Genomic DNA, 14,453 nt, shown 5'->3' with positions numbered 1-14,453 from the left:
AAAGATAAATAAAGAAAAAACTAAAATGCTCGTCAAAAACATGACCAAAATCCAGGAAAATGAATTGGTTGACAGAATAGGTGTTCAAATTACAAACAAAGTTAGATATTTAGGGATACAACTGTCTGCCAGATGCGTTACACTTAAAAGGGATAATTACGATAAATTAATAGAACAGATCCAAAAAGATCTTGATATTGTGCTTAATCTTTAAGGATTAACGTTTCCCTATAAGGTCAGCAAAATTGACATTAGATTTAGATTTAGACATGAGTGCTCTAAAGCCATTGATATATGTTGATCTGTTGGAGTAGAATCTAGAAAATCTGTGTTGTAATGCTGCCTTAGACATGGAAGCCAACTGGGTGGGCCAATCACTGTCTTGCAGCCCTAGGGAGAGGACAGTGCCAAACCACTTGAAATACTGTATGTTGTTAGATTAACTGCATGGATGTGTGCATCTCCTTTTTCCAAGAATTATGTTTGACTGAACAGAAAAAAAGACTTAGAAGTGTGTTTACAATGCTGTGAGAACTACAGCACTAGAGCCTGCATATTTTTGTCATATTATTTTTATTCAACTGCATTTCAGCATATGAGTGCATTTCAACTCTAATTCAGGAATAGGTTTATTGGTTTGCTTATTTCTACAATAATTCAGTTATATAGCATGCTTCATACATTCTGAGTTAAATATATACTGTACATGTCTCAGCCACTAAAATCAACAGGATTTATAATTCAATGTCGTTAACTGTACAAAATAAAAATGTGTACTCAACAAAACAATTAATTTTAAAAGCACAGAAAAGCAAGAATTTGAAACTTACAGAAAATAGTACAGTCATAAAGAACCACTTGCTGCCAATTGTTCACTTGTGCTTCTAATTTTTCCAGGGGAAAAGTATGGAACTCATCTAATACAGATATTCAGATTCCGATGCATGATTCCAATGGCTTACTATATGCTGATCTGTGCAATATGGATAAATTTTCAAGCAGTTTTATAACCGAAAGCAAGAAAAAAAATACACTTTTTAAGACAATTTTATGAGTTACTTTGTGATCAAGAAGTGTGACTAAATATCTTTTAACAGCAATATCACTTAGTTATGTACCATTTCATAGTGCTTTACAGCACTCTCCAAGTGGTTTACAGAATCAGCATATTGCCCCCCTGGGACCTCATTTCACCTCATAAAGATGGAAAGCTGAGTCACCCTTAAGCCAGTCAAGAATGTGGGCAGAGTTAACCTGCAGTACTACATTCTAACCACTACACCACTATAGCTTTTAAAACAGCAGTTCTCAACCTATGGGTCGCGACCCCATTTGGGGTCGATCAACCATTTCACGGGGGTCGCCAAGCAAGGTTGTCCACCATTTTTTTCCCCTTTTCCGGCAGGTGCCTTACCTCCCTTGAGCTGGGCCAGCTGGTGGTCGGCCTGCTCCGTCTCTGCTGCTTGCCAGCTACGCCTCGGCCGGCGCAGGGGGCGAAACCACGCATGCGCAGCGCTCCCGGGCAGGGAAAGTCCTCAACTTACGACCGGTTGGGTAGTCCTCGACTTACAACCGGTTTAGTCCTCGACTTACGACCGGTTGGGGGTCATGGCATTAAAAAGGTTGAGAACCACTGTTTTAAAATATCCTTTAATTCACTTTACAAATTCTATCAGGGTTATCTTTTATTTGTTATATATCCTTATTGTTCAATAATATCTGGAAGAAAATTTTAGCTTTCTTTTTTCTTTCCTATAGTAGAGGTGCTCCTGACACCATAAAATTCTGTATTAACAAGTTGTTTGACTATTTCACCTTCTCTTAATTACATTTCAGTAATTTTCTGTTTAGTTTATCATATGTATTTGACTAAATTAACAGACCATTTGTACCAAATTCTAGCTTTCTCTTTGAAGACCATGTTCCTTGTTTGAAAACTGATTTTTTTCACTTTTTATTATCCATATTCCTATTAACTCTGCATCTTAGAGCCAGTGCGTCAATGTATTCCTTGCACAATTTGAGTGATCAAATAATTTAATGCAAGTTAATTAAACTGCTAAATTAATTCATTTGGAGTGTCCACTCTTAAAACCAACTTCTTTCTTTATAAGAAAATAAAAGGAAGAAAAGTATTCTGATATCTTCTACTTCCTCAAAAGCCTTTAAATCAGTATTTTGTGAGCTCCTGGTATGCCTTCTTAAACACTGTTACCCCTTCCCCTGCAATTGGCTGTGATGGCTGGTGTGGCATGAACAGTAGGGATGGGAGAATATGATTTATAATTTATTTCAAAGCAATCAGCAAACATATTGAAAAACAGAAAAGTCTTCTCCCTAAATAGATAGTTGATTTTTTTTTGGACTCCCTGGTGCAGGTTCCCACTGAGAATGTAATGTTGCCAAAGCAAAATTTCTTGTTTTGAGTAAGGTGTTAGTTATAGAACTGGCAGAGTAATAAATCAAAAAGAAGCATGGAATAAATCATAAACTCACTATTTACAAAATATAGAGGATAATTTAACAAATATTCTAATGTACCTAACTTTTGTCTCCAATCCATGAAGATGTGGGATTTTTAAAATTTATTTTCACTTTTTTTTTTCTTTTTATGACCCTGTAATCCCTTGCATCAGGATGGGGTTGAGGTGGGCTCAGGATGACTGAATGAAGCTGAGCATTTACTGGCCAGATGCCCACCGGATGCCTACCTGATGTTTCCAACAGATATTTTATCTTTTGCACCCTGATAGAGAAACAACTGTTGCTGCCTAGGATTGAACTCTCAACCGTCTGAGTGGGAGGTGAGAGTCTTTACCTCTAGGCCACTGCACTGCTCTTATTTTCACTAATATGTTTTTCAAATTCTGTCAATATATTCCCCACAGTAAAAGACTCATATATTCTTCAGAAGCTTTAAGTAACCTATACTTTTACATTTACTATCATCACCACAGCTCATCGCCGAGTGGTTCAGAAATTATTTGGAGAAAGATATTCTAAGTAAATTAAGAAAGAAAATTAAGAAATAAAATTAAAATTCTGGTATCCTCCAATTTGTCTGGTTTTTTTTCCAGTGTAAATATGCAAGCTGTAGTTTCCCTCTCAAATTATGTGTAAAACTCATTATTTTAACTAGATAAGAGTATTAAAACTACCTACATCTATACTTGGCTGTTGGTCAGAAATAGCAATTTTGCTAATCACAATAAAAATAAGACCTCATTCTTTCAGTCTTTGTAGGCTGTAGTTTCTTCTTCAAACAGTGAATAAGATTAAGTAGATTTACATATTTCTTTATGTAATTTTTCAAATTTCCATAATAAACAATTGACCTATATTAGTAGGCTAACCAAAACTTTAGGCATTGTTTCTATAATAATGATTTCTAATTTGAGATCTTTCATATCTAAGTGAACTCTTCATTCCTCTTCATTGAAGGAATTTTCTAAAAGAATGTTAGAACTCCTGGAATCACATGGTACAAAACTTACAACTACTTCAGATTTTACAATACACGCTAATAAATCAATCCAAAAATGTTCTTTCCCAGAGTCTCATAAAGGCACCTTTCACTTCTTTGTTCCTCAAACTGTATATGACAGGATTTAAAGCAGGGCTAATGATTGTATGAAAAAGGGAAAGGTATTTGTCTGTATTTGGAAAATAAGAGGAATTGGGTTTCATATACTTAATACAAGCAGAACCAAAGAATAAGGTCACAACAATGAGATGTGAAGAGCAAGTGGAGAAAGTCTTTTTCCGGCCCTCAGAGGATGAGATCTTTGAAATGGCAGCAATGATTCCAGAGTAAGACATTAAAATCAGAAGAAAAGGAAAAGTTGCAAAAATCACTACAACTATGAAATCAGTTATTTCAATCCTAAACGTGTTCCCACAAGCCAATTTCAGTAATGGAGGAATGTCACAAAAATAATGATTGATAACATTAGAATTACAAAAAGGCATTGTGAAGACCATAGTTGTATGGCCAAAGGACATGAAAAACCCACTTAACCAAGAGGCTACAGCTAAACTAGTATAAATTTTTTGCCCCATCAGGACAGAGTAATGGAGAGGCTTGCAAATGGCAATGTAACGATCATAAGCCATTGAGGCCAAGAGGAAACATTCTGTTCCACCCAAAAACAATGCAAAATAATTCTGTAGAGCACAACCCAAAAAAGAGATGGATTTATTCCCTGAGCAGAAATTGGCAAGCATCTTGGGGACAATAGCTGATGTGAAACATATCTCAAGGAAGGATAGATTCCTTAGAAAAAAATACATGGGTGTATGTAGGGTTTGATCAACCAATGTAAGGAGAATGATTAAAAGATTTCCGGTCAAGGCGTTGATGTAAATTCCCAGAAAAATCGAGAAAAGTATGCTTTGTAAATAGAACTCTTCAGAAAGACCCAGGAGGATGAATTTGTTTGGTGCTGTGCTGTTTTGTAAAACATTTTCTTTCTTTATATGCATCCTGGAAAAGAAAATCAACCATCCATTAATCTCATAAATTAAAATTTGGTTTTATTCAATTCAGTTATGTGTGAAATCATATTAAGGCTTAGTAATATTAAACTTGGGACTTTGGATAAATCTATGGTGTATCAATGCAATTTGGCCAATTTCTGCTTATCAGACAGCTGATGAACTGCTCATACATGTACTACCTGCAAGTAAAAAAAAACATTGTTATGACAAGAGCACTCCTGTTTTCTCCAGTTAGAATGTTCAATCTGATGAAACATTCATTCATCATTCCAGTATAAGGCATCTTAAGAAGAGTTACAAGAGTCCAGTACATAAAGAAGGACTTGTTTGCATTTCTCTAAAATGTTATCTTTAACACCAAACTTTTTATTAAAAACAAATATAACCAGTGCCTTAATCTCATGCCATTAGATTAACTACTCTCAGCACTCAACACAATAAAGAAAATGTTTTCCCTAATTATAATAATATCACAACCTATTTGAGTCTAATTTTCAGTTTATTTTTTATGTTAAGAATCATTTCTTTGGAAAATTGAAGTGTATTTTATTTTAGGACAATACATTTTAACAATAATCAGTGCCTTCAGGACTGGAAGATTCAAGGATTTTTAAACAAAATAAACCTATTACAGATATTTCTAGGTTTCAAAAGAAATGGAAGTATAAAGTATAAATTATAAAAAGTATAATAAGAAACTGGAATATCTGATACAGGAAATGATTTTGCAACCCAATTTCATGTTTCTATTGTTTGAAATGTTTCTTTCAAGAGAAAAATCACCTGTATTGGAGACCTACACATGTTTTTTAGGAAAAAACATGACTTAGCTATTTTGGGAAGTGAAACTTAAAATACACCACTATTTTACCTGTTTTACAGGATCTCTTCTCATATATTTAATGTATAATGTTACTATTTGTTTTTATGGATGCTTTTTTTCTCTTTCTATATCAACTGTTTTGGAACTAATAGGAAGCAAAAAGGAAAAAAAACTATGTGGGAGGTGGTTCTTTCTTATCAAGTAGGAGCTCATATCCTCTTGTAATTCCAAAAAGTATTTTAATATCAGAAATCCTATTGTTTTCTTTTTGTTAAGCAAAATGATATAAATATCAATATTGTAACTGTATAAAGCAGGGGACTGTGGATTCTACACTCCCCCCATGCTTAGGCATAAAAAAACTAGCTGTGTAGCCTTGGGCCAATCACTCTCTCTCAATCAAAACCATTCACAGGATTGTTGTTTTGGGGAAAATAGGAGATGAGAAAATTATGTATGCAAGCCATCTTGAGTCATATATAAAAATGGCAGAATGAAATAATAATGATGATGCCACCACAAAAGTGGCATGACAAAATAGCAACAATGGTGCATTGGAATAACTGCAAGAAATACATTTGCTTGCAAGCAAAAACTGGACAGATCACAAAATAGACAAAGTAATAGAAAATGAACAAGTTCAAGTGCTTTGGGATTTTAGAATTCAAATAGACCACCACCTCCCACATGACATCCCAGACTTAACAATTGTCAATAAGAAAGACAAAATAGTCTGGATGGTGGATGTTGCAGTACCTAGAGAAGAAGAAGAGAAGAGAAAGAACTGGGGGGGGGGGGGGAATCACAAAATACAAAGATCTGCAAATAGAAGTAGAACAACCATGGATTAAAAAAAAGCAAAACAAATACCAATAGCAATAGGTGCCTTGGCTGCAATCCCCAAAACTGCAGCATTACTAGAATACCATTGCTATCAGCAAGTCAACATCAGTCAATTGCAAAAGGCAACTTTACTCAGAACAGCTTACATCCTGCACTGATACCTTTAACACCATCAAATAACAACATCTGTATATCCTAAATTCTTAGAAAGATCACGATAGGTTGATAAAAATGCCAAATTCAGTCTAAACATCTAGCTGTCTTTGTGAAAAATAATAATAACAGCAACCATGGGGAGAAAATTTTCAACTTTCTTTTTTTCTACGATAGTGATGCTTATGACATCATTAAAAGAAGAACCTGCACTTGTTAAGTTTATGAAGAAGTTCAAATTCCCCTAAAGAAATTTCAGTAAATTTTCTATTTAGTTTTTATCATACATGATTGCTAAACTTCAACAGATAAGTTGTACAGATAATATCTGACTTTCTTTTTAGAAACTCAGCGCCTACATCCTTGAAAAAGTTGTGAAAAAGGATAAACCAAAAAGATGACTATAATAATATGTGTCTAATACCAGTCCCACTTAGAATGATCTATTAGAACATTATGCCATTATCTATGTGATATTGGAGTTCACACAAAAAGTCCCCCTTAAGTCACTGAAACTGATTTCAATGTAGACCTGCACAGGATTGTACTAACAAATACTTGATTTTCTTCAGTCTGCAGGTTTATATTTTCTTTTGTTGTTTCATTATCCACTGCCATGCCACAAATAATTTGATTTGTATGTAGGTCTCAAAGCACTGCACAGCCAGTCTATATTTATCCTGTTTGCACATACCAAGTTTAGATGTTCTCACCTATTTCCAGTTTTTGTCATACATATTCCAACAAATTATGTAGCTTAGAAATAGTGTCTCAATACATTCATTTCACAATTTGAGTAACCAAATAATTGAACGCAAGGTAATTAAACTACTAAATTAACCTTCCTTTGTGTCCAGTCTTAAAACTTCTCTTTCAATAAAAACAATTGAAGGAAAATGTTCTGATACTTTCTACTTCCTTAAGCAGCTTTTAATTCTGTATTTGTGAGAGTTTCTGTTGTGCCTTCTTAAACTCCCCCCACCCAAATTGGCTGTCATAGTTAATGTAGAATGAACAGTAAGAGTTAGAAAGTCATAATTTATTACAATCAGCAAACCTTTTGAACAGCAGAAAAGTCTTCTCCCTAAGTAAGTAGTTGAGAATTTTTTACTCCCTGATGCAGATTCCCAATGAGAATTTAATGTTCCCAAAGCAAAATTTCTCTCTTTGAAACAGGGAAAATTGGCAGAGTAACAGGCAAAAAAGAAACACAAATCATAAACTTCCTATCCACAAAATATGTAGCAGAATTTTCAAATATTCCTAGTGCTAGAATGGTTTGTTCTAGGGACTTCTTTAAAAATGTCATTTTTACCCTTATTAGTGAGGTCTTTTTTTCCTTATTTTATGATTCCTTTGGAATTATTTTTTCCCCCAAAAATACCCTAACATATCTAATCTTTGTCTTCAATCCGGTGTGGGATTTTTTTTTTTAAAGAAAAAAAAAATTCAAATTCTTTCAATATACTCATTATGGTGAAAGACTATCTATCTATCTATCTATCTATCTATCTATCTATCTATCTATCTATCTATCTATCTATCTATCTATCTATCTATTTACTTACTTATCAGAAACATTGCTTTGATAATACTGGTCAATATACTTTTTTCAAATGTTTTGCTTTCTGAAAAAGTTTTGGTGAACACAAATGTAATTTCAGAATGCCTGTATCGCATAGGACTCATGAGAAATATGAAATTAACTTTTAATTACTATAATGTATTTAAACACATACAATTTCTGACATGCTGCATGAGTTCAAGAGGGCTAAAAGTGTTTAACTGATGCTTTTCATTGTATTTAGTGTCCATTGCAACTGTTGCAACAGTTTCCAACAATAGTCAGCCAGCACTGATGGAATCTAGTTGTCAAATAACTCAAGGTGGCAAACATATCAAAAACACCTTCCCCCTTTTTTTCCTCATGACAACAACCCTGTGAGGGAAGTTGGGCTAAGAGGGAGTGTCTGGCCTAAGTCACCCAGCTGGCTTTCATGGCTAAGGTGGGACTTGAATTCATAGTGTCTTGCTTTCTAGCCTGATGTCTTAACCATTAGAAGCATATATTACAGCTGCAGTTTACGCAGGGTGAGGAGGCTTTGAGGATTTTTGTTGCTTTAACCATCACTTTGAGATTTGGTTGCAAGGTGAAGTGCATCACAATAAACAAAAAAGAGTATTTTTATTTATGTTTATTTTGTTTTCCTTGAAATTTTATGTTTGTATCCCAACCATAATAATAAACCATAGTTATTGTTTTTATTATTTTTAAAACTAAATGCTATGACAAAAACAAGGTAAAATGATTCTGCAGAGTACTATAGAAACATCTGATCAGCCTACACCAGGTTCCTCATCAGGCCATGGCCTGTTCAGAATCAGGCAGCACAAGCTTCCTTCGCGCGCACCCACCCTTCACATAAATGGAACTGCACATGCTTGAGCATGCCTGCATACCACTTGCTGGGAACTATTCCCTCCCACCCCCCACTGGGCCACCAAGCCAAAAAGGTTGGGCACCACTGGCCTACACCAAAGCAATACATAGACCTTGCTATGTCAAAGAGATTAAACATCCAATAAGAAGGCTAGTTATCAACTGAAATTTGATCTGTGCTCAAAACATACATCAAAAACATACCTGAGTTCAGGCTAATATTTTTCCACTTTTTGGAAACTAAGAGTCAAATATCTTGTTTGTAAGTAAATACTTTGGCACTTCCAACTTGTTACATCACATTGATTGCAACAAGCAAATTCATAAAACCTTTCTTAGTTACTTGAAAATAGTATAAGAAAATAATAATAATAATAATAATAATAATAATAATAATAATAATAATAATAATAATAATAATAATAATAATAATAATAATAATAATAATAATAATAATAATAATAATATAACAACAACAACAACAACCACTAAGTTAAAATGGTGGCATCTGGATCGGCTGCAGCTGCATTGGCTCTCGAAGGTGAAATTTATTTGGAGGGATATTGAGGAATATAGGCTACATGATCAGGAAGGATTTGATGTGTTTGAACAATGTAGTGGGACTCAGCTAACATATGACCGACAATCTTTGCTGGCATGGCGAATTTTTGGCTGTTTCAGAACTATTGGTGAGACTGTTAAAAGTTGTTTGTGCTGTTTAAAATTGTTCTGCTGGCAGCAAGATCTGATTGCTGGCACAGTGATGGATTCTATTGCAAATCAGGGCTGTTTCTGAAGGAGGCAGAGGAGGAGAGTCCCAGGGCTTATGGAGCAAAGGAACTGGATGAGGCTGTTGGCAGGCCCTGAGGAAGGGAGAGAGGCTTTTGGAGGAGTTGGAGGCGGCGGCTAATCCACATGGAGTTCCATTTCCATCTGTCCTGTTTTCCATTGTTCACTCCCTAGAGATTAAAATGGATGATCTGAAACTTGAGCTGACCACAAACAAGGAGTGCCCTTTGAGAGCTGTATGCAATGAAATTTTGGTGTACATTCAAAGTGACATCATCATCATCATCATCATCATCATCATCATTATTATTATTATATACTGTATATTTCCTGCAATTAAAAAAATGATGTTTGCTGGCTTCCGGTTTCAGGTTGCAGCGCCGCGGTCGTGCGAAGAGACACTTCTCTTTGCCGGCCGAGTTTCCTCCGCTGGTAGACCCTTGATCCGGTCGAAAGTCGTCCTGGAGGGGCGACTACTTTTGAGGAGGCCTCTCGTTTGACTGCAGAAGGGTGGCGGCATCTTCTGCAGTCTGAGTAAGCTCCTTTGGGCCGACGGAGTAAAGATCGGTCAGTAAAATGGCCGATCACTTAGCTGCACCAGCCGTAAGCCACAAGAACATCTAAGCAAAATAGAACCACCGCAGAAGATTCGGTGAGATCTTTCCTTGCCTCTACTTTTCCTATTTACTCCTGTGAAAAGCTTTTTGGGAACTATTTCCGTATTTTGTTAAACCAGCATTGTTGATGGGGGAAGAAAAGCCTTGGAACAAAAGAAAAAATAATTTCTACTTTTTAATGGTTGATATTATTTTGGGACATCTGGGGGTCCTAAAATTCCCTGATATAGAGACTTAATATGCTAGTTATTTGAAGAATATTGTTTTCTTTTACTTTTCACTATTTTTTAATTAAAGAAAAGAAGGAAAATGGAAAAGAGGAAAGAAATTATTTTTACTGGGGTTTTTGAAAGACTGAATAACTTTGGATAACCTTCTGGGGACATCTTGTGGTGAAATTACCAACTGCAATTGTTATTTCCTTTTCTTGGACTCTGAGTTTGACTTTGACCTTCAAATTATCACAAAAAGGAAAAGATAAAGAAGCTGTACAGCTGGGTGGAGGCAGATATTGACTGATTGTTATTAAATACAGCCTCCACCAAAAGAATAATGGCTCTAAACATTACTGAAATGGAGGAAGCCTGCCTAGATTTTAATTACAAGTATATATTGTATAAAATTCTTGAAAATACTAAGCTAATAGTTGCCTGTACAAGAGAGATTATTTTTCAACGACAAATTAAAGCACAAGGTGAAAGTGAGCACTTTGCAGGCCAAGAAACATTAGATATATACCCAAGAGACCTGTTCTCAACTTTGCTTACAACTCACTGAGATGAAGGAATTAAATTCACATCTGGATTATCAACCTACATTAAAAAAAAACGTTGATGCTAATGAACAAATGATTTTTAACACAGAAACTAAGGATGTTACCCCAGAAGGGCAAGCTGATGTGCAGAATCCAATTGATTTCTTGACAGATAAAAAATCAACAGAAAAAGAACAAAATAACACTAAAGAGGATTATACATCATCTTATATACAATCCATTCAGATTTGGATGATTCAAAAGTGACTGCAATTAAACCATATGCAACTTCAAAAAGGATGGTGATTGAGGTCCAATTACAAGCTATCGAGAATCGCTACAACTTTGTTACTAGCCTATTACAATGGACAATGGGAGACTTTCCTTTGGTTTATGTATTCTGGCTAGAGATGAAGGGAGACTTATCTGCAGATCTAGAGTCTTTATTATGGAAACCTGTTTGGAATAGAAAGAAAGCTAGAATAAGATATAAATATGGAATTTAAGATTACAGTTATGGGTTGCAAAGGCTTCATAGAGATGCAGATTGATTTGGATTTGGACTTTTAAGAGGTGTTATTAGGATAAGATTTAGAATTTAGTATTGAAATATAGTAAGAATACACTTTTTGGAATAATAGATCTTCCTTCTTTTCTCTTTCTTCCTTCTGGTCTGTTTCTGTCTTTTTTTAACTATTTTTTCTATTTTTTATGTTTTTTTTTATTATTAGGCATGATAATTAATTTGTGGAGATATAATGAGAAAAAGATTGTAATAATGGAAGAGATGAAATTAACAAATGAAGAATTACCGAATAAGAAACAGAATATAGTTAAGAAATGTAAGAATGTAATGATGGAAATAATATGTTTAAATAAGAGAAGTTAGAGACATCCAAATGGTAAATAATATGTCTGTTTAAGGCTAAGTTGGATTTGGTATTTGGAAATTAATAATAGCTGAAAACAGGATTTTGATTTACATAGGTAATGGGTTGCTGATAACTTTTATTGATTAATAGAATTTTTATTTAGGAATGTATTAACGAATGAATTTTATTTAGAAATGTATTAATTTGACCATATTACGTTAATTGATAGAGAAGGAAATTTTAAGGAGTATTATTTGAACCATATATTTATGATGTTATTGTATTCAACTGATTACCCTATCTCCACGTTGGCTCTTAAGTTTCTTTGTGCAAAAATGGAAAAACCAATAAAATTGTTTGGGGAAAAAAATGATGTTTGCTATTCTTCTCTTTTCTTGTCCCTAACAATCTTTTTTTTTTTTAATGTGCATTTTACCCATATGGAATTTAGACATACGTTGGAGAGTTTTCAATCCAAAAGAAAAGAACTGTATTTCATCTTGCAATTATCCTTATTATATTGCTGTACATCAGTATAAACAAAGCAAACAAAGAAAAACCTCTGATTGAAATGATTATGTATCTGTTTACATCACTAGTATTGTTATAGGTACACTTAAACATCATGTTCCTATAAATAAAACATCATAGAAACATCAAATTTGAAGAAAATAAAACTTTTGGGAGAAATGTGTTTGATTTGCATTTGAATAATACTTAATCTAAATTAGGTAAAGTTCTTTATCTCTCTCTCCCTCCTCCCCAAAAGTATGAATCTTAGATGAAATTTCTTCTCACACAGATTCAGAGTAGTTTTTGAAAATCATTCTCATAATACATTTCCTGTAGCAGAGTAACGGTTAAAGGGCTGGATATTGGAAAACTATGAATTCTAATTCTATTTTAGACACAAAAACTTATTGAATGATGTTGGCCAGTCATTCTCTTCTATTTTAGCCCACTTTACTTGCTTGTTGCAAGGAAAATACAAAATTGTGGCTCTATACAAAATAGAGCCACAATCTAAACCTAATAAGTAAATAATTATGACTTCATGTAAAATGCATTTCATATATATGAAGTGGCATATAGTTTATAAAGGCAAAGTGTATTCTGTTCTGGCATTGCAGATATGAATTGCAAATTTTAATCTGATGTTTTAATATAATTATCAGCTCAATGAATCAGAACATGACATTACCTAAATATATTTTGATTTTGGAAATTGTTGTGAATAGTGAATAGTGAATTGGTGTAACAGTGAATAGAATTGTATAAATCTACCCCTGTTTTTCCCAAGCTTTTTTTAATTATAGAATTAAATGTGCAACAGAGTAACGTCTTGCAGCTTTTTAAATATTTTGGAATAAAACCATTATGATTCAAATCATGCAGGTATCTATTGTTGACTTGCATGTGGATTTAATGGAGAAATTTGGCCTTCTAGATGACATTGAATTAAAGTAAGCATCTGCTATAATAAATATGATCTTTCAATTGGTACAAGAATCTTCATTCATTTTTTATGTAACAAACTAGGCTTTAAGAAAAATTAAAAACAAGACATCATAAGATACACAAAAATATATTGTATAGTTGAAAATATGTCTTCAGCAGCAGCAGCAACAACATCTACATAACTATAATAATGGCAATACAATAACAGTTTAAGAATTGGTGAGTAAGACTACTTTTTAAGGAATTGTCTACAAAGTCAACAAAAATAATGTTTCATACTCATGCAGAATTTTGCTAGTATTTCTTTTATGGCATCTTTTACTGGTTTGTTCCTTAAACTGTAGATAACAGGATTAAGTATTGCAGGGGCCATTGTATAGATGAGAGAAAGGAGCTTGCCTAAAGAATCAGAATGCTCAAACTTGGGACTTAAATAAGTGAACATAGCTGTGCCATAGAAGAGGATAACAGAGACCATATGTGAAGAACATGTGCCTAAGGCCCTTTGCCTTCCAGCTGGGACAGTAAGCTTTGAGACTGCAGTAATAATCAAAATATAGGAAACCAGGATGAATATGAATGGGGTGACAAGAACCAGGAATACAGCTAGAATATTTTCCACATTATTTATAAAATTGCTTGGGTAACTCAGTCTCATCAGTGGAGAGATATCACAGAAGAAGTGATTAATAACATTAGAACCACATAAGGGTAGAGAAAATATCAACCATGTCTGTAGTAGAGATACAAACAAACCAATGACCCAACAACCAGAGACAAAGAGGAAACAGGTTCTCCTGGTCATCAGTCTCATATAATGCAAGGGATGGCAAATTGCCAAGTAGCGATCATATGCCATTACAGCCAGGAGGTAACACATAGCAGTTCCCAGGAAGATGTAAAAGAACATCTGCATGGCGCAACCCAAGAATGAGATAGTCTTTCTCTTTGTTATGAAGTGTACAAGCATTTGAGGCAGAATGACAGATGTATAACAGATATCCAGAAAAGATAAATGCCTAAGGAAAAAATACATGGGAGTGTGTAGAGCCTGACTAGAAATAGTGGCCACAAAAACTAGCATGTTCCCCATCAGGATAAAAAAGTAGAATATCAGGAAAACAGCAAAAAGCAAAGCTTGTAAATCAGTTCTTTCAGAAATTCCAAGGAGTACAAATTCAGTAGGAGTGCTACTATTCCCATTCAT

The 14,453-nt window shown here is 34.2% G+C and overlaps 2 protein-coding genes across 2 annotated transcripts; both read right to left on the bottom strand.

Moving 5' to 3' along the window:
• Window positions 1–3,528: 3,528 nt before the first annotated feature.
• Window positions 3,529–4,482, bottom strand: LOC107282329 (olfactory receptor 10A2-like). Its single transcript, XM_015810099.1, has one exon. It carries the CDS (start codon window positions 4,480–4,482, stop codon window positions 3,529–3,531), a length of 954 nt encoding a protein of 317 aa, XP_015665585.1.
• Window positions 4,483–13,502: 9,020 nt separating this feature from the next.
• On the bottom strand, window positions 13,503–14,453 carry LOC107282328 (olfactory receptor 10C1-like). The gene has a single exon (XM_015810098.1). The coding sequence runs from the start codon at window positions 14,451–14,453 to the stop codon at window positions 13,503–13,505; it is 951 nt and encodes a 316-aa protein (XP_015665584.1).

The sequence above is a fragment of the Protobothrops mucrosquamatus genome, unplaced genomic scaffold, assembly GCF_001527695.2.
Source record: "Protobothrops mucrosquamatus isolate PMUCROS unplaced genomic scaffold, P.Mucros_1.0 scaffold7, whole genome shotgun sequence".
Lineage (NCBI taxonomy): Eukaryota > Metazoa > Chordata > Lepidosauria > Squamata > Viperidae > Protobothrops > Protobothrops mucrosquamatus.
This window is presented reverse-complemented; position numbering and strand designations above follow the sequence as displayed.

Coding starts and splice junctions, on each gene's coding strand:
- LOC107282329 (XM_015810099.1), bottom strand. CDS start 4,482: ATGCATATAAAGAAAGAAAATGTTTTACAAAACAGCACAGCACCAAAC.
- LOC107282328 (XM_015810098.1), bottom strand. CDS start 14,453: ATGAATGGGAATAGTAGCACTCCTACTGAATTTGTACTCCTTGGAATT.